General features: G+C 48.5%; 3 protein-coding genes and 1 non-coding gene across 6 annotated transcripts in view; 2 read left to right on the top strand and 2 right to left on the bottom strand.

Moving 5' to 3' along the window:
* Positions 1–627: 627 nt before the first annotated feature.
* LOC121595448 (phosphatidylinositol glycan anchor biosynthesis class U protein) lies at positions 628–2,066 on the bottom strand. Its single transcript, XM_041919438.1, has 4 exons — positions 1,603–2,066; positions 1,342–1,523; positions 1,041–1,246; positions 628–961 (listed from the first exon to the last, which is right to left on the bottom strand). Exons 1-4 carry the CDS (start codon positions 2,064–2,066, stop codon positions 848–850), a joined length of 966 nt encoding a protein of 321 aa, XP_041775372.1. The 3' UTR covers positions 628–847.
* Positions 1,753–3,436, top strand: LOC121595909. Of its 2 annotated transcripts, XM_041920299.1 has the most exons (4): positions 1,753–1,955; positions 2,097–2,288; positions 2,825–2,870; positions 2,934–3,436. In XM_041920299.1, the coding sequence occupies exons 2-4, from the start codon at positions 2,181–2,183 to the stop codon at positions 3,332–3,334; spliced, it is 555 nt and encodes a 184-aa protein (XP_041776233.1). In that variant the 5' UTR covers positions 1,753–1,955; positions 2,097–2,180; the 3' UTR covers positions 3,335–3,436. The 2 variants fall into 2 exon arrangements, with proteins under 2 accessions (XP_041776233.1, XP_041776234.1); XM_041920300.1 differs by lacking the exon at positions 2,097–2,288 and having other exon boundaries at positions 1,762–1,955.
* A 228-nt stretch (positions 3,437–3,664) lies between these two features.
* Positions 3,665–18,378, bottom strand: part of LOC121595899 — a 79,999-nt gene continuing 65,285 nt past the window's right edge. For both annotated transcript variants that reach the window (XM_041920289.1, XM_041920288.1), the window contains exons 6-16: positions 14,923–15,043; positions 14,738–14,803; positions 14,544–14,628; positions 13,297–13,382; positions 8,728–8,852; positions 8,436–8,653; positions 8,107–8,295; positions 6,409–6,602; positions 6,127–6,248; positions 5,096–6,040; positions 3,665–5,028 (exon numbers count right to left, since the gene is read on the bottom strand). In XM_041920289.1, coding sequence (XP_041776223.1) covers positions 4,026–5,028; positions 5,096–6,040; positions 6,127–6,248; positions 6,409–6,602; positions 8,107–8,295; positions 8,436–8,653; positions 8,728–8,852; positions 13,297–13,382; positions 14,544–14,628; positions 14,738–14,803; positions 14,923–15,043 — 3,154 coding nt within the window. In that variant the 3' untranslated portion in view covers positions 3,665–4,025. The remainder of the gene's footprint in view (positions 5,029–5,095; positions 6,041–6,126; positions 6,249–6,408; positions 6,603–8,106; positions 8,296–8,435; positions 8,654–8,727; positions 8,853–13,296; positions 13,383–14,543; positions 14,629–14,737; positions 14,804–14,922; positions 15,044–18,378) is intronic.
* LOC121598143 lies at positions 10,686–10,880 on the top strand. The gene has a single exon (XR_006005532.1). It is a non-coding gene; the product is annotated as a U2 spliceosomal RNA (small nuclear RNA).

Below are 18,378 nucleotides of genomic sequence, written 5' to 3'. Positions count from 1 at the left end.
ACATAAATCGTATCAGCAAGGGGGGAAGTAGCAGACAAATTGCTTAAGGCAAGCGAAGCAACAATATTAAGGTAATAGAGAGAAAACCCTCTCGGATAGGGGACAAAAGCAAGAAAAGGATAAAACAACAAGCCAATTTTACTCTACACGTGAAGGAAAAGGAGGAACCACGAGGGAAGATACCGGTATTGGTGTATTTTTTGAGTTTTGTGCACTATGCTGAGGTTGTAGTACCTTTACTTACCCCACGCGCAGATGAAGAAGGATAATTTTTAAAAACGGTTCGCCACGAAGTACAATGACCGGCGGCGGCGGCGTGTGCGCGTTCTCACGCCCTCTCGCTGCCACCGATGGGCTGAGGAATCCCCCCGCAGAAATGGAGGAAACGCGTGTGCGAGTCCGTGCGTGTGTGTGTGCACCAATGATAATGAAGAACAAACGATATAGAAGAAGGAACTCAACTACAAAGGATGCGCACGCGGTGTGTGTTGTGTAGTAGGAAGGAAACCGGCGGACGGAATGCGAGTGAAAGAAGGATCGCAAATGGAGAGAGAGAGAAAAAAAGGAATACGAAAAAGAAAGACAACGGATGATGAAGGGACGACAAAAAAATATAAAAAATTATGTGAAAAAATACAAATGCTTTTTATTGGATACAATAAATAAGACTTGTGATCAACATTAGGCGTTATCGTTCATCAGAAAGCGGTAAGAAATGTGCGCCATTTGGTTGCCTTGTGGGGAAAAAATGTAATTTAATTTATTTGTTTGTTCTAAGCTTTTCTTTACAGCTGCTCTTATCCACCCGCCTCCCCGCGGGGAGGTAGATTGATAAAACTGTTTCATTTTAATACTCCAGCGTAATACGTGCCTCCTTTCCGTCCACGAGCACACGAATGCCGTGCTTCAGACAGAACTCTCGCTTGATGTACCCAAAGAAGAGATCGGTTATTAGGAAAATCTAATGAAAGAAAAGCATAATCGTGATTGTGAGAAACTCTCCACTGTATAATTGTCCCCCTCCCATGCGTGCTATTTACCTGCGCGGTGCAGAAAATCAACGTCACGCCAAAGTAAAAGTTGGCGTTTGCCGAATTGTTGTAGATCCACAGATGCCACACGGTGGGCGCAAGCACGCTCGTGACCAGCATTGTCGCGCCGACGATAAAATTGTTCTTCATGACTGGAAAGGAAAGAATGTGAATGAATGTGCTTCTGTTCCCAAGACACACCCGCTGCTTGTACGCTTACACATGGAGATCGATTTCCACAGCGGTATGAGGGCGAGATAGAAGCTAACGTCCCCGATGCAGGGATACGAGCGAAAGACGGCCGCCAGACCGATCAGCATCGTCGCAAGCATGATCGGTTCCTTGTGCAGCTTGAACGTGAGCGGAAACAGATACAGCAGCGTTGCGTTGATCTGGAACGAGTACAGGAACAGCGTCCGGAAGTGATCGAACATTTCGGTGAAGAAGTACCAAAACAGCCCAATGTTAGGCTGCAAGCTGCGGCAGTTGATACTGTTGATGGCGCATTAAAAAAATGAAGAGAATTATGTATTTAAAGTTGAATGTTTGCTGTTCGAACCCCCCAACTCACATGAAACCATACGTTGCATCTAGGAAACTCCAGTCGCCACCCATCAGAAAGCTGCCGAAGTAATTAACTCCTAAAAATAGCGCCACAAACAACACACTGCTGCTCGCTATGCTACGAAATCGACTGCCAGCGCTGCCCCCGTTCTCCCTCAGCTCCTGGTTGGCAATGTGTAGTGCACCAGGGGCGAGCAGAACGAACGGATACAGATTGATCTGTGTTTCGAGAGCAAGCGCCAAAAAGCTAAGTAACCGCTGACGGCGTGACAGCCCGTAGAAGAATGCGGCCAGCAGGAAATTGCTCCACACGGTCGTCGTCTGTCCAACGCAGTTCAGGATGGTGTAGGGATTGAACAGGTAAGCGAACCCTACGGACATCGGTACCGTGTGCATGTCCGTCTCGACTAGATGTAGCTCCTCCGTGTCCTTTGCGTAGCTATCCTTTTCTTTTCGTTGCTTTTCGTACATTTCGCGGATGAATACACGCGCTGCCAGCAGGAGAAGGATGCCGGTCGCTACGTCGAGCAGGATGAACAGGGACGGTATGGCACTGGGGACGTTATCGAGCAGCCAGCGGGAGGCATGCAGTATGAGCGGGTTTTTGTGGTACACGTCGCCATCGTACGGATTCACTCCGTTCGCGTACAGATAGGCACCTTCCTCGACTGGGGAGCGGATGCGGAAAGTGATGTAAGATAAAAGTGTTCGATTCAATGTGTGAACAACTTACCCCTCTTCCACGAGTTGATGGGTGTGGACACCTCCACCCGGTTCTGTATCCCGTGGGAATAGCGGGAGTTCATCAGCAGGAACCGCACGGCCGCGGCCACTCCTACACTTATTGCTAGTTTCATTGTTTTTTCCCTATCGCCCTTGGTCCGAGTTCAGCTCCAACGAGACAGTTCCAGCGTTCTGTGATGTATTGTTTAACATGTAAACCTAATGTTCAAGCTCGCTATTCACAATTTCAGCCTCGCAACAGTCACATTTCAATCCACATTCTCGTCAATTTTGGATACAAGCCCGGTATTTATCGTAGAAAAGGGGTTTCGTCGCCCCGTTGTTTATCTTTTGTTGCTATTGCTATTGTTTGTTGCTTTCGGCAGCTCAAAATTTGACAGATATCTGTTTGTTCATAAGCGCCGCTTCACTTCTCCACCTGGCAACCGCATGAAGATCTGTCAAATTATCTAACACGGTGTTTGTTTACAATTTTTCTCCGGCAGGAAAGTTGCTCCGGCTGTGTTGCGTTCGTTTTGCCCGGATCGCTAGGTAAGTAATAAAATGTGCTGCAAGTTTTCCTCTTTCCCCATGATTTATGTTTCCCCCTTTTAGCTCACCCAAGACACACATACACCAGCCAAGCCGCCAAGATGCGTATGGCCAGCGTATTGCTGCGTACACGCAAACCACAGAACGAAGCGAACGTCCCGTTTCAGGAGGTGCTGCCGCTGAAGCTGAAAAACCATGTGAGTGGCAAAACGGACAAAACGAGCGATGTCGCCTGCCTGCAGGAGATGGCGGTGATGTTTTCCTGCCTGAAGACGAACGACTTCAACGAGAGCCTGTGCGCGAAGGAGGTGGGCAACTTCCAGCGGTGCTACAAAGTGTACCTCGACAAGAAAACGGCCAAAAAGGAAACGTCCAGCAAGGGTGTGCTGGTGGCGGGGAAGGACCTCAACTACAAGCAGCTAAACAAGGTGCTGAAAAAGTATCCCACATCGGCGCAGAATTAGCAAGTTGGTAGTGGTGTGTTGGTGGATAGAGGAGCATTTGTTTATTGTTTGGAAAGTTCCGTTTTAAGCATCCGGTAGTGTAATAAAACACATTTAAAAGGATACTTATCTCGCTGCAATAAGTATTCGAAACAATAACATCACGTTTTTCAATTGCACAGATTGCACGAGTACCGTGCAGCCTTGCGAATGAAATTGCGACTAGCGCCATCTAGCGGTCGGCCCTGTAAACCGTTTGAATTTCTCCCGTTTGAATAGCAGTGTTACTGTCCGTTGCTGGAATTAATTCGGATAGAAGGAAACGCAAGAAAAAATATGTTTCAAACTAGCTTAGTTCTCGCCATTTGCTGATTTGATTCTTTATTCTAGTACAATAAATATAGCTGGGTGTTGTATTTAAAAACAAACGATCCTAACATGCGGTTGGCAGTGCTTGAAAGAAGGTGCAAAATTTACATGACTATTTTCAAAAATACGCTTAGCTCTCGCCATTTACGCAATCCTAATGAATAAATTAACACGCTCGATAGAACCTCCGAAACTCGACGAACGAAACGATAAATTAAATAGCCATCGCAACGTGTGTGGATGATGAAGGCAGAAAAAAACAGGACAAAACAATCAAACTTGAACAATGAAAGAGACAAGGGGTACGATAAATAAACCACGCTAACATTCGATTCTCCTCCCCTCAGAACACCTCCTTCCGGAACTGGAACCCAAACTGGTCGCACTTGTAGCGCAGCGTTTTGGCAAGCTGGGGCGGCCCGCAGTAAAACACCGTCACCTTGCCCTTCTTCTGGTCCTGGATCTGTTTGAACACCTTGTCCCAGTTCGGCCGGCCGGCGTTCGTGCGCGTCTTCAGCCCCGTGATCAGATCGCGCTTCTCCTTCTCGTGCAGAAGGTCCAGCGCAAGCTGCAACCCGACCGCCTTCATGTCCGTCTTCTGCAGCGCGCTCGTAATGTACATGTGCATCTCGAGGAAGCGCTCCATCGCGCTGCCCAGCTCGGCCTGCTCGATCTCGAGCTGGGACAGCAGGTTGACGAACCACTCGAACGAGCGCTGGTCGCGATTGATCCAGAAAAAGTCCACCTTGCGCAGGTTCATGATCGTCGGTGGAATCTCGCTCGACCATTCGTACGAGCAGCGGGGACAGCAGTGCCGTGCCTTCCAGTAGCGGTGCATGATCGACTGCAGGATCGAGGCGAACGGTGTCACCCCGATGCCGGTGGCGATCAGTATCGCGTGCTGGGCCTGGAAGATGTGGCTCGACGGTGCACCGTACGGTCCATCGATGTAGATTTCGAGCGGCTTACCGACGGGATAGTTCACTGGCCGGCTGGCTGGATTGGAGCTGGCAGCTGATGCTGCTCCCGATCCGACAGCAACCACCGAAGAGGCCGCTCCAGAAGTTGGTAGCGCTCCTGCCGTACGACCCTCCTCCGCATCCTTCTGCGTGAAGACACCGGGCGATACGACGATCGAGTTGGTCGAATCACGTGGCTCACAGTTCTCCAGGCTCGGCGTCTTGAACGCAATGATGGTCGGTTTGTTGCGCATGTACCGGAAGCTCTGGGCGAGCGATTTGTTCTGCGGGCTTAGGTAGGCGAGTCCGAGCGATTGAAGTCGTGCCTTGCGGATCTGCACCTCATCGAACGATCGTTCCGATTCTGAGCGCATGTACTCACGAAGTCTGTTGGAGGGAAATGGGAAAGTTATCAACACTGGGAAGATTGTTTCGCTACATCAACTCTACTTACACCATCATCCGTTCCCGCTTCTTGAACTTGTTCTGCATGTCCGGCATGGAGAGCGATTTCTCCAGCGGCACCTTCTGCTGGAAGATCAGCTTGTGCAGGCTCTGCTCCGGCGTAACCTTACGCTTCGCATCCTTCAGCTCCGGCCCGTCCGCTCCACCATCCGCTCCATCGCCCGAGAAGCCTTCGTTCGCAATGCCTCCTACCCCGCCAGCACCACCCGTTCGTGGGATGAGTTGATCGCGCCGGGAGAAGGTTCGCTGCAGCGTTGCCTGTATCTTCTTGAACGCACGATTGTCCGACATTTGTCGCTCGAACTTGGCCGGCTGCGCGGTGGAGGTAGCAACCGGTGACGGTGCACTGTACCCCTCCATGGCCAGTTTGGAGGTGCCTGGTGGATGTCGCTGCTTCATAATACCGGCCGGTGTGGTGGCATCCCCTGCCCGAGGCACGGGTCCTCCAGCTCCTCCTACTCCTGAGGGTTTCGCTTTGTTGAGGGCCGATTCATAGCTCGAGCTTTTGTGGATCGTCGCAACCGGGGTCGACTTCAGTTTCTCCTGTATCACGTCAACTGTACCACCAGTGGCCTTAGCCGACGCAGCAACGGCAGCTACGGAGGCCGACCCAGAACTTCCAGCGACCAGCGCAGGAATTTCGCCATTGTGCAGCCGCTCCTGTTCCCGCTCGAAGAAGTTGTGCAGCCGGTTGGTCCATTCGCCAACTCCCCGGATGTGCAGCCAGATGTAGTCTTCCTGCTCCGGCGCACTGCTGAGCGTGAACGGATGCCACTCGTACTGGGCGATCGCGGGAATGTTGACGAACACGTAGTCTCCCGGGCGGAAGCAGAAGTGTAGTGGGCGCTTGATGACGAGGTGTGTCACCTTGGAGGGAAGCAGCAGCCCGGACGAGATGTACGTCTTGCCGTGTTCCGTGCGCATCCAGACTAATCTTTGGAGCAGGAGTTGGCGTTTGTAAGGAAGAGGAAACACGGGGTTAAAAGTAGATGCATTGCGAGTTGCTCGATCTCCACCTACCTTATGGTGCGCTCGACCAGATAGATTAAACCAGGCACGATGAACCACTTCCAAAAGTTAGGTCCATGGAATAGCACCAATATCCAGAACGGTACGTACAGGAGATGCGTCCAGTAGAACACCTGTCGGGGAGTTGGAAGTTGAAATCGGAAAGGTTAAAGGTCAAGTAGGAAAATCTAAAGAACAGTCGCTAAAAACTGATGACAGTTGGGTTATTCTAATGTTAGCACAATATCTAAATCTAAAACTAATCGGTTAAACAGTTTGCATATCCGCATATACTTCGAAGCTGCCACCGCGTCGGACGAACGGCTGCGAGCAGATGAACATGATCAGCAGGATCAGCACCAGGACGACGCCGGTCGGGTTGGCGCAGCCTCCAATCAGCCCGAACAGCCCGGGCCGGGCCGTAAACAGCCACTCGGCCGTGGTGTAGTTGTTGGCGTTCAGCACCGGATCGTACACGACGATCGTGGCTGATTATGGATACACGGGAAGGAGTAGCATGCCACAGAGATTGGGCGTCAGAGAGGTTGGGATGACGGAAAGGTGGTGGTGGTGGTGGTGTTGGCAGTTGGTTGCGATAGTGTGTGGTTTTTTTTTTTGTACATTGGAAATGGAAAGATAAATACAAAGAAGAAAGATTAGGGATTAGGGTTAATGCGATTACTAGGCGCTAACGGTGTCAGGGTGCCGGAGCTGTTGGTTGCAGTCGGGAGAGAGGGGGGGCTGTCTCTTAAAAGTGGTCAGTTCATGGGGTGGAGTAGGGCGATACATTGTAATGCACCGGATATGCGTTTGTTCACCCCTGTTAGTGGGGTAAATTAATTTTTAACGAGACAAATTCCAACGCCGCTCGTTCGGATCGAGTGAGCGAGTGGCCCGGTGGCGATTACAGTCCCAGCCCCTGTCCCCGTACTCCATGATCGAGGATGTCGGTGGCTGATATTTCATCGATTAGCTCGGACAGGCTGGACAGGCTTCTTTGGGTGCCGGTTTGACCGGGGCCTGGTTGTGATAAGGAAACGGCCCGTCTAGATAAGACAACTACCGGCGGCAAAGTCAGTGAGAAAGACAGATTAAGTACAGAAGGTTACATTGTATAATGGTAGGATAAACGAAAGGGGAATGTTGAAAGAGAGCAGAAGAAAAGTACTACAAAATATGTACGATATGTATTAAATATTTACACAACAATTTGCTACAAATTTACAAGACAAAGGCATTTTAGTAAATTCCAAAACTTTAGTATCCTACTTTTAACAAACTCTACAAACTTGGCATGCGTTCCAAATTGCTAGACACCCAAATTAAACCAATCTCAATGCCGATGGGCGAGCGAAGGAAGGAAGAACAAAAACATAAATTGAGTTATAAAAGTATAATTTATGATATCGGGTCGCATTCGTTTCGTTTATTTATCCCACCACAATCGGTGATGGGAGCGCGTGCATCTATAAAAGTGCATTCGTGCTTGAGATTTTTGCACTGCTGCGTTTTTGAAGGGGGGAGGGGGCATTTTATGACTTCCTGCCCTTCCTCTCCTCTCTCTCTTGCTGGAATGACCGATCGGCGAGCCGGGCGCCGTTTTGGAAGGAAATGACCGATCGGTGGTCGGTCGCGATCAGTGAAACGGGGTTTGCGTAAAATAAAGCCATAAAAGCCGTGATTACGATTTCGCCCTAAAGGAGTGATGGAAAAGGGGGTGGGAGAACTAATGGCCAGAGATGGTGGTAATAATAAAAAAATGCGCTTAAAAAAGAAGTAATCATCATCATCACGAAATTGGACAGACACAGAGCGTGGCTGCAGTATGGCTGCTCTTTTTCCATCTCTCTCTCTCTCTCGCAACAGCGTAGCAATTGCTATGCGAATTGTCATTGTTGTTGTCATTCGGTAGAAGCTTCTAGTTTTCGAGTCAGAGTGCGTCTGCGAAATCTGCCAAACACAAGTAGGCGCCGGAAGTGAAAAGGTACTCACTGAAGTTGAACAGGTGCATAATGGTGTGGACCAGGCTGAAGATGGCCACCAGCACGCCGGTCAGCTTGTGCAGGTAGATGTGCTGGTCCAGCGGCAGGAAGGCAGTGAAACCGCGCGTCCTCAGGAAGGTGATGCACTGGCGCAGCATCAGCACCAGTATGAAGGCACAGTTAAAGTTGAGACATTGCCCTGGAAGAAAACGCAGGTAAGCCCCATCATTTCGGCCATTAAGATGTTAAAGTGATGTAAATGTTAGCGAAGGATTACACACAGCCCGCGTCTGTGTCGGGAGTGTGTCGATAGTAAAAGGGGAAAGGATGGCGACTTACCGCAGGCACGGGCCATTATAACGAACCCATTGCTGTTCCGGTACTGGATGGCACGCGAAACGAACAGGCCGACGTTGATCAGCGTGAAGACGGTCAGGAAGGACAGATAGACGTAGTTGTTCTTGATGTACGGTGCGGTCAGCTGGTGGGGCAAGGGTTTTTTCTTGCGCTTCTTCTTCGTGTCCTCCTGCGGCAGCGGCACCAACCATCGATCGATACTGTTTTTGGTTGTTGTTGGGTGAAGCGCAATTAGTAGCTTACTTGGATGGGTCGGGTGTCTTTCATGGCTTACCTGATGCTTAAGTTCTCCAGTAGGCCGCCGTGCTTTTCGAGCTGATTCTTGAGTGCCTCGTACGTAATGGCACCGCGATTATACTTGTCCGCATCCTCAAACATGGCCATGGTAAGATCCTCGATCTGGGAAGAACGGTGCAGTGGGTTGAGCAAGATGCATTAAGTGCAGTTAAATTTCTTTTCCCCTCTCGGGCTAGTTCACACCATCCCCAAAAAGGATGAGCAAAAATAATTAGCACTAATTAAAGGCAATTTATGAGCTGGAATCGCGATGGACGACTTTTTGTCCGCTGATTCGAGGGTGTGGTAGAACATCGAGTACTACAGACAGGTTGCTCCACCCCCGGGGAACGGGAGCGACCAGAACAGAGGTAACCATTGCAGCGGCCTTTTTCCTTCCATTTACCCTACTAATGAGCTATTTCCCTCTCTCACACACAGAGATATTTCAGCGTAAATTAATCTTCAAACGGCTGACTAATGGCTTTCCCTGCAGCGCCGCCGGGACATCCGGAACAGCGACCGGTTCGAGCTGTATCGCTCGCTCTCTGCAAACACATTCCAGCTTTTACTGCCGGCAGTGCGATTTGTTAGCAATAGTACGTTTTAATGATAATTTATTCCATTACAAAATTATGAAACAAATTAGAGCGCGATTGTCCGCAGTTGCTGCCGTGTCCGTCTGTGGGACAGGTTTCGTACGCACTGGGACTGGGTGTATGTGTGGCTGTGTGTTTGTTTGTCACAGCAGTTTGCAGCCTAGGTGCGAACTACCAACCATTTCTCTTGCCCGATAGCTGACTGGCCCCCTGGGAATGACGGATTGGAAGCAGCGGCACCCGCCTGGGGTCTTAATCCCGTGACCCTCTCGAGAGGAGTAGAATTGTCTATTGGTCACCTTTCTGCAACTCATCGGGAGCTGCGCAGGGTGGTTGTTTTGTTTTGCTTGGGTCGGGGGTGTGACCTTCTTCTACCGGGTACGAGCGCGCGCGCGCCTGGCAGGTTTTGCCTGCGCTAACCGAATTAACCTGCGCTTCAACACACACACACACACACACAGAGAGACAGGTGAGCATTATTCAGTGGGTCTTTCGATTTCGCAGGGTTATTGTTGCTGCTCCTGCTGCCTCTGTGGGACCCATTGTGAGACTGCGAGGAGACGAGCCAAAAATGGTCTGACAGTGTATTAAGAGAAAATCATTAATCATGCCAAAAAGTCCGCAGCACCGGCCCAAGAAGAGCTGCCGAAACGGTGCCGATCTGCTTAGCTGTTACGGATGATGCCACACAGCTCATGTGGTTGGTGGATGGATAGGAGGTGGAGGAGGGGAAGGAGAATGATTTATTTAAGTACAAGCAGCTTTTTTGTTGCTGTTATTGCAGTTAGCGTCATTACTAATGATGCAAATAGAGAAATGTGTGTGGATGAAGGTTTCGGTAACCAATACGTGCAGAGCGTACAGCTGCGTTTGAAGTTGGTTCTGTAGGGAGTTTCCCTATTTCTTTAAGGTTTATTAAAGATTTTTTTTTGTTAATAACTATTAAAATTGATGTAAATTCATATCGTTAACTAATAATTTTATTAATTTTCAGGTAATAATTGTACGCTTACGTTAAGCTTTACTTTACAAAATAATAATAACTTTTTTTTACAATTTCAGTTATACATTCAATTGTTAAGCGTGTATGTCGTTCCCTTCTGTGCTGCAATGGCCTAACCATACAGCTGCTACCTAAAGGAGAGAGAGCTGTAGTTGTGTTTGCTTTACCCGCATTGGAAGGGATGCAGCACGCGCGAGCATGCAAAAAAACCTTTCTCCGCTCTCGCTTTCGCTCTCGTCCCTATTCTTCCTTTTGCTTGTTTCGCTTGTGACCTAAAGGGCCAGAGCAGTTAAACATCGCTAGCGCAGCATGTCGACGGGAAGGGCATAGGGCCAGGCCGAAGGGTGTTGAGGTATCGCTTCTCGGCCTAAAGGCTAAGATCAAAGTGTAGTATCTGTTCTTATCAGCTTAACATCTGATAGCTCTTCCATAGGAAGACAACAAATGTTAAACTGATTTTTGGAAAGAGGAAGACAGTTACGGGGCTTGCTCCGCTGCTTCCACGGGTTGGCCCGGTATTGCAGTACCGCCGGGATCGGCCCACATGTACCTCATAACAAAAATCTTATAAATGCCAGGGTGCAGGGTGGTAATAGAAGTTAAAAGAGATAAGGCTTGAGAATTCGAAGAAATTCGGCGTTTTATGGTAAATTGTGAGGATGTGATTTAAAATTTGCAATTTATTTAATTATTGAATTGAATAAAATGTCGAATTAACGACACGTCATTCTATAGCGATCTGCGCACCACATCAACAGAGAACCACAAGTGACAAGGTTTTGAGCCGGATATCGTAAGTTAATGGGTTTGACAGCTGCCGAGCAGGAAACAGGCCACAAACAGCCCCGTATCCCGCCCTGAGGAGAGTATGTGAAGTGTGTTTGTGCTATTTCATTATTTATGATTTTTTTTTTCTCTGTGATTTGTAATTGATTCTCTCGCTATCCCGACTAGCGAAAGAAATGAAGCAAACGGTGTTGCTTTTTTATCGTTTAGGTTTTATAATTTAATTAAAAAGCCACAAGCATCAGAAGTGGGGGAGCGCTTCGCTGAAAGGAACTGGTTCCGGCGGTTAATGTTGCGCTTTGGCCAACCCTTTGCCAGGGCTCGTACGATAAATCAATCGCTAAACGGGGGGTTCTCTCCAATGGAACGAATTGATGTGCGCAGTGAGTCCGAGACGGCGGAAGCAAAAGCCCTTATGTTTAAATGCACGAGATGATGTAGCTGGTCTGCAAAAAAGGCTCACACACACACACACCCTTGGTACAAAAACCAAGTATAAAACAATCTCTACCAGAGGAAATTAGATTAAGTACGGTAATGGAGAAAAATAAATAATTTATCATCGCTCTCCACAGCGTGCAGACTTCCGTTGTTGCGACGGATAAAGGTAGAACAAAAAAACACACAGCCAAAGGAAAACGATCGCGTGTGGCTTATGGAGTGCGCTGATGGCGTCCATTTTTAATGCCCGGATTGCGAATTGCGAACCATCTTTTGCCTCTTAATTGTATCTAATTTACGCGGCATCTCGTTTTCGGGCTTTGCTATTCCATCGGCGTACGACGCACCCGCAGATTACTCAAATAATCATCAAATGCTAATGAAGCCAATGAGAATCGTTCATTCCCGCCTGGGACAATCCGACAATCGAGCGATCGATCAATTAAATCGCGCACGATCCGGCGGCCACATCTTGGACGCGATGGGGGTCAGCCAACCGGGCTGACTGAGCAGGGCGCGCACAGATCAGATCACGGGGACGATCTTCTGGACGCGCACACGATCAAGGAGAGAGCAAGGGGGGGATAATTAATTAGGTTTGAAAAATTGAAAGCATAATTTATGCGTGCGCACACTCGGAATCGAAGGGTAGATATCGGGTACGATACGATACGTATTTACGAAGTGGTGGACACCGTTTACGGTCACCATTAGAGGGCCCGATCGCTCTACCAAAGGCCGGTGTTCCGGAGTGGACGATTGAAGTGGCGAGCGAAGGGACAAATTGTCTTACGTACGTCTTAAGCAAAAGCTCAGCGGGAGAGAACGAGTTGCTTGGCAGGGCATGCGATGTAGGAGGAAATTACTTCATCAGCGATCTGCTGGGAAGCTGAGGGAACTGAGTCTGCTGAGAATTGTACCGTTGATGGTGTGCAAAATGGGGCTAGAAATTTATTATTATTGCAATTACAATTTAGACGCAGTGTCATTCGTTTAAAGTTTGAAGTGAATCAGCAATTTTAGAAAGCGATTGAGAGAGGGAAAACTTAACGCTCCATCAGTTTTGTTCACTCAACAAAATGTGACAGTCGCCGTACAAAGTAAGAAGTCGCATGCTGCAGTCACACACACAGACGTCTGGTTCACATTTTAATGAAATGCGCATTCATCTTGTGTGTATTTCTTTTCCTATTTCGCCCACTTTTTCTGCGATTGATAACTCGTACGCCAATGAGTGGACGCACAAACAGGTAGAAAACATACAAAATAAAAACGAGATATCTTGGCAACAGGAGGACAAGACCGCAGCAAGACCACGCGTTACCGTCGGCTTATGATGAATGTACTCGATGTGGGGAGTTGTGAAGCAAAGCAGCCTGGCTGGCTGGTTGGCTGGCCTGTCGCTAAGATAAACCTAGGGTGACTTTGATGCCATGTGGCGACCGTTGCATTTGATTTTGAAGTCCTGCCATGTGATACATGTTCGGCTGCGCGACTGCGCTATAAATTACTGGCCCGTCTCGACGGCACGACGCACACACACACACTTGACTCTCTGGAGCTGGTTCTGGCAGCGAGAGCGGGTGGACACATCATCATAGCTGGAACGGTGTACTTTAGGCTACCCCAAAGCTAGTTTGGTGTGGTATGGACAGAGGGGGCAAAAAAAACCTGCTAGGAAGCGTACAGAAACAACAGAAAGGTCCCCTTTAAGACAGGAAAAAAAGAGAACACCAACCTGATCCTCGGAGAATCGCATTCCGTTTTCCTCCATACACGCCCGCATGACGTGCTGTAGCTCACGGTGTTGAATCAGTCCGTCACCTGGCTCGCGTGAAGTGTTGTGTGTTTTCCCGTGGCAGGTTTTCCGCATGCAAAAAAAAACATAGTTATATGAGTGAACCAGATGTACAGGAGTGAAGAATGTTTGCTCGTCGATTAATATTATGGGAACTTGAGATAGGCGCAAAGGTTCTAGAGTTCCAGTTACGGTGGAGATCAGATTCAGACAGGCAGAATAAGTCAGAGTAATGTGGGCAGATAGAGCAGATAATGAGACGTCACCGATTAGATGCTTATCGAGGTGTATATCGCTTGAACATTATCCTCATGTTTCTGTCACAACACGAAGAGGGCACGTTGAGATGGTTGGACGTCGTCATGGTGAATTCTTTGAGGCGCTTGGAACTCTGGGACTCCCAGACTCTTCGATTCGAAATGATGGTATGTCTCTAACGTTAGGCGCTATGTCAGACAAATGCTTTCATTCATTCCATTCAGCTGTGGAATAGTTGGTGGAGAAGATTATTGCTCGAATATTTGACACAAGATTGACAGTTTCTCGAGCCGCACATTCCCAGCGGGTCGGTCGTGTGTACTGAAAAGTACCATTGTACCTATGAATGGGTAGTGTATTATGTGGTCTAGAGGTCTTCGTGTTTGTACGATGATAGATGTACGCACGGAAGCTCGCATGTGGTCACACACGAGGTGCGGTGCGGGTTGGTGAAATCGGAGCACTAAGCACCGTAACAAATGATGATGACGTGAGCTGTCAGGGTCTTTCGAGTCCGTGTGTCGTGAGGTCGGTTGTCATGGAGAGCTCAAAAACCACCACAGGAAGCTTTCGAGACCTGTGTCCGCAAGGCGCTAAAGTGGTTTGGGGAACAGATCTCTAGCCGTTGGCAATTATGCCGCGCGCTGTTACAGTTTCGAAAGGTGGTTCACATTCTGTGACGGACGTCTCACGGATTCTTTGCCAAGCAAACCCAATCGCTCCATTTCCTGTGAACAGTCGTTTAAATCGATTTTCATCAATTCTGTCCCAACGGCTCAGGAAGAAGGGGGAATGAACGTTGCTTTAAGTATAAGCCCTGGAGAGTCTTGCCACCAAACTGTGAACTCCAAAAACGGTGCACCGGTGCATCTATTAATTATCGACGACCAATTTGGGCAGATAAATCAATCCGAATGTGTTTCCCGTACCGTCTAAATCATACACTTTGAAGAGGAACTTAATTTTGTCCTCCGGCGACTGTCCGGCAAACTGATGGATGGCATCGATGAATTCCTGTTGAGTTGAGCCAGGTGTGTGTGCGTGTGGGAAAAAGAGAAACCAAATGAATGGGTTTGTTTTGTGCCGCGCCAAAATGTCATTCCGCGCGCTCTGGTACACCTACCTGAAGCGAGATGGAACCGGAGTTGTCCTTGTCGAAGATTTGGAACACACGCTCGGTGAAGAATGGCTGGATGAAGACGCATTGCAAGCAGATGGAGGAAAAGTAATACACCGTTACGGCATTGATTCGATTGATACGTTCATTTCCTGCTGGAAACGCCTGGATCGTGATGTGTGCGTACTTACGTTTTTGGAGGTAACAATTTTCTTAAACTCCTCCCGCCGGATCTCCTTCTCATTGCCGACCGTTTTAATGAACAGTTGCTCCAGCCGCTCCAGGGACGATTTGTCGAAGCCTGTTCTTGGGCTACCGGGGGGAAAGCGAGGAAAAGAAAAACAACGAAATTGGACAGATTGTGTGTGAAAGCAATTAATGTAATATCGTGTTTCTGTAAGCAATGCACGGTGCAAGGAGCATACTGGCGGTTACAATTTGATTTGCTTTCGTACTGGACCATCTTGACGCCTCCTGGTTGACCTTAGCCTTTACATTAACAACCAGGGCGGTAATTAGGGACACCAGCGGCGTGCTAAAGTGCATCCATTACAGCTAAAATCCCTGGAGGTAACTCTTCTTCGCGCAGTTGGATCGGTAATGGCTGTGCTAAAGCATTCGGGTAAGAAATCCGTACGGATTGGAAGCCCAATATGGAAAATGGGTTCATCCCACCTGTCCTCATTGAGGGGGAAAAAGGTTATGTGTGCCTGTTTTGGTAATCCAGGCGGCATGGATTCGTGACTACGACACAAGATGGAAGTTCAGTGTTGTTGTCTTACTAGAAGCTTCATTTGTTTTCTTTATGCTCCTGTCATATGATGATGATACTTTTGAAGAACAATTCATCTTCATGAACTCTTAAGGCCCCGTAAAAAAATGAATCAATTAATGGCGCAATAATCGAAAGCACAATCATATTGAAAGAGCTACAGTAACTGTTTCGGCTGTAATTAATTGACGTCACCTGATAATTGTGTGGCATGAAAGGGTTTCAATCTAAAGCCCTTTTAAGGGATCAATTTACACATCAACGCTCACGAACTGCAATGTCTATTGTTTGGTTTTTGTTGAAAAGAATTCATTTATCACCGAACCGGCGGCTGTTGATGATATCTGAAAAAAAGACACAGAAGCCTTCAGTATCAATCCGACCCCTGATTGTCTTGTGATCTCTCGGGCCCCCATTAAACATTGGACAAGTGTCAAACACTGGTCAGCGGTCGCTGCCGCTACTACCAAACATGGTAACCGCCAGAGTGTGCACAGATAATCGATCTTGCCCGGACCGCCGAAAGAAAAGGCATCACCTTGGGAAGCGCCCCCAGTGTGTGTGTCTGTGTGTGTGATAAACTGAATGCTCTCTCTCTCTCTCTCTCTCTCTCGCTCGGTGCGAATCGTTTCAGCAGAGTTAAACCCAAAGCCTGCCGCACCTGCCTAATTGGCTTTCCTTTGGGTACCAGATCGAAACCAGATCGCTCTACCGAAATGGGGCGAAAACGCTGGCGTTAAGGGAGGAATTTCTTCAAAACAAAGCACACGGATGGCTTCGGGGCATGTGGCAGCCAAAATGGGAACCTACACACCCGTCATGTTGGCCAAGGACGATGACGCTGCCATGAGGAGAGAGTGTTACTGCCCCCAGGTTGGTTGGAAGTCGGCGTGTGAGTAATCCCGGTCCGAGTGTAAATGTGGATGTCTGCAGGTCCATCTTTGTGTTAACATGATGTTTAAATTTGCTTCATAAATTGTATCGAATGGAATGCTATTAAGTCACCTGAGAAGACACATGACTGCTGAAAGTGTAATTGAACCACTTTGCAAACACATGGACCTCCTGCACATGCAATCGATAAGCGAACGTTTCGCTTCTGGAGCGATAATGCACCTCTGAAGTAGTCGTGGCCGATCGTTTACCACGTCACCTGGTGACAAATCGCAAACCCATCTCCCATAGCCGAGTGTGCAGCGCTTTCAACCTGCCTTTTGGATTGATCGCACCGGACATCTATCACGTGCCAGGTCTCCATATATCGTACGGCCATCCCCAGACACCGCCATAAATCTTGATTAGCCGCATGCACTGGAAGGCTGAGCACATGACCGATTCATTCGCGCAGTCCGCTTTTCGCATCTCATCCATCAGCAGACGGAGGGAAAACTCCTGGCACGATCAAACAAGGATGCACGCAGCTTGAGGGAAATAAATCACTCCACCGGCTGCTGCTACTGCTGCGCTCTTCTGGTGGCATGGTGCCGTCATGATTGACCGATTTATCGTAAACGGATTCCTCACGAGGGGCGCAGGTCACGCGATACAGCCGTCGATCACCCGCGGGCACGCCGAATTGACACCAGGCGCTGCGATGGTGGCGGTGTGGTTCGTCGTGCCAAACCGGCCGACTCCCTTTGCGGGGTGAAGAAAATCGTCGCAGAAATCTAATCTACCCCAAACTGATCTCGCATCTCGCATCCACGCGACCAGCCGCGAAAGTGGTATTTTTCAATGTTTATTCTCTCATTGTGAGGATCAGTCGTTTGTGCCAGACGTTCGTGACTCTGCATTCCGTTTATCTATTGTCGTGTCGTAAAAAAAACTGAGAAGGAAACGATCTACCTCAGCGGCAAGTGTGCCATCACGCCCGACTAACGGAAAAGCAAAACAAACACTGCCGACAATTCGAGGGAGGCATTTTGGCGGGGAAGAGCTCATGATGATGGAGTGTTTTGCAGTTTGTCAAAGTTGGTCACGAGTTCTGTTGGTGATCGTCTGGAGCGGATCGTTTAAATTCGAAGTTTGCAAACAAAGCTGAACTTTGTTGCGGAGTGACCAACCATCGACACTTGAAACATGGTCTAGGCTCAAGAAGGGGTATACAGAAAGTGTTCCGAACTTGTCGACTGATCAAATATGATCAAATCAAAGCTTTTGCTTCACCACACGCCGTACTTTGCAACCGTTGCTAGAGCTGCTATGACAGTCAAAGTGAAATCGTACCGCAAACGTTACATTTTAAACTCCACACCACGCTGTGAAGCGATAGGGGGGGAGTTCACTAGGTCCCAAGCGAAAAAGCGGTAGCTCCATCCGGTAGAATAAAGTCAATACATATTAATTATTTACTATAAACACGCATCATCGTGAAACCGTGTCGTTTCCCACGGCGCGCGCAATGCTGGAGCGCAAACAGCAATAAACATTTTTATGTGAATGCAGCACGAAGAGACTCGAGCGCGCGCGCTCGCGCCCTCTCGAGTGCATTCGGATCGGAGAAGGAACCACATTGCAAAGCATTGCATTTCAAGTGGCTGTGTGTGCGCAACTGTTTTTTTTTCTTCTTGCCAAAGAAGGCCTATTCTTCACGATCGGAACTTATTATACGGGAGGTTCGGATCTGGGCCGTCCGTGGTGTGTAAGTTGATGAATCATTTGCTTTGCCATTGCGGCGGCATGCTTCTGGATGTGCATCTCTTTCCGTTTGGATTTGGTTCGCAATGTACTGGCGGGTGCGTCTAATTCCTGCTCATTGCCTTTTGCCACCGTGCGTTGTTCATCTGTCTGCAACCATTTCAGCTGGCCGTTTTTCACGGCTCGTAAATTATGTCCCCCTTGCTGCATGCTTCTGCTTGTCCCCCTTCTCGATCGA

Source organism: Anopheles merus, chromosome 3R, assembly GCF_017562075.2.
Source record: "Anopheles merus strain MAF chromosome 3R, AmerM5.1, whole genome shotgun sequence".
NCBI lineage: Eukaryota > Metazoa > Arthropoda > Insecta > Diptera > Culicidae > Anopheles > Anopheles merus.
This window is presented reverse-complemented; position numbering and strand designations above follow the sequence as displayed.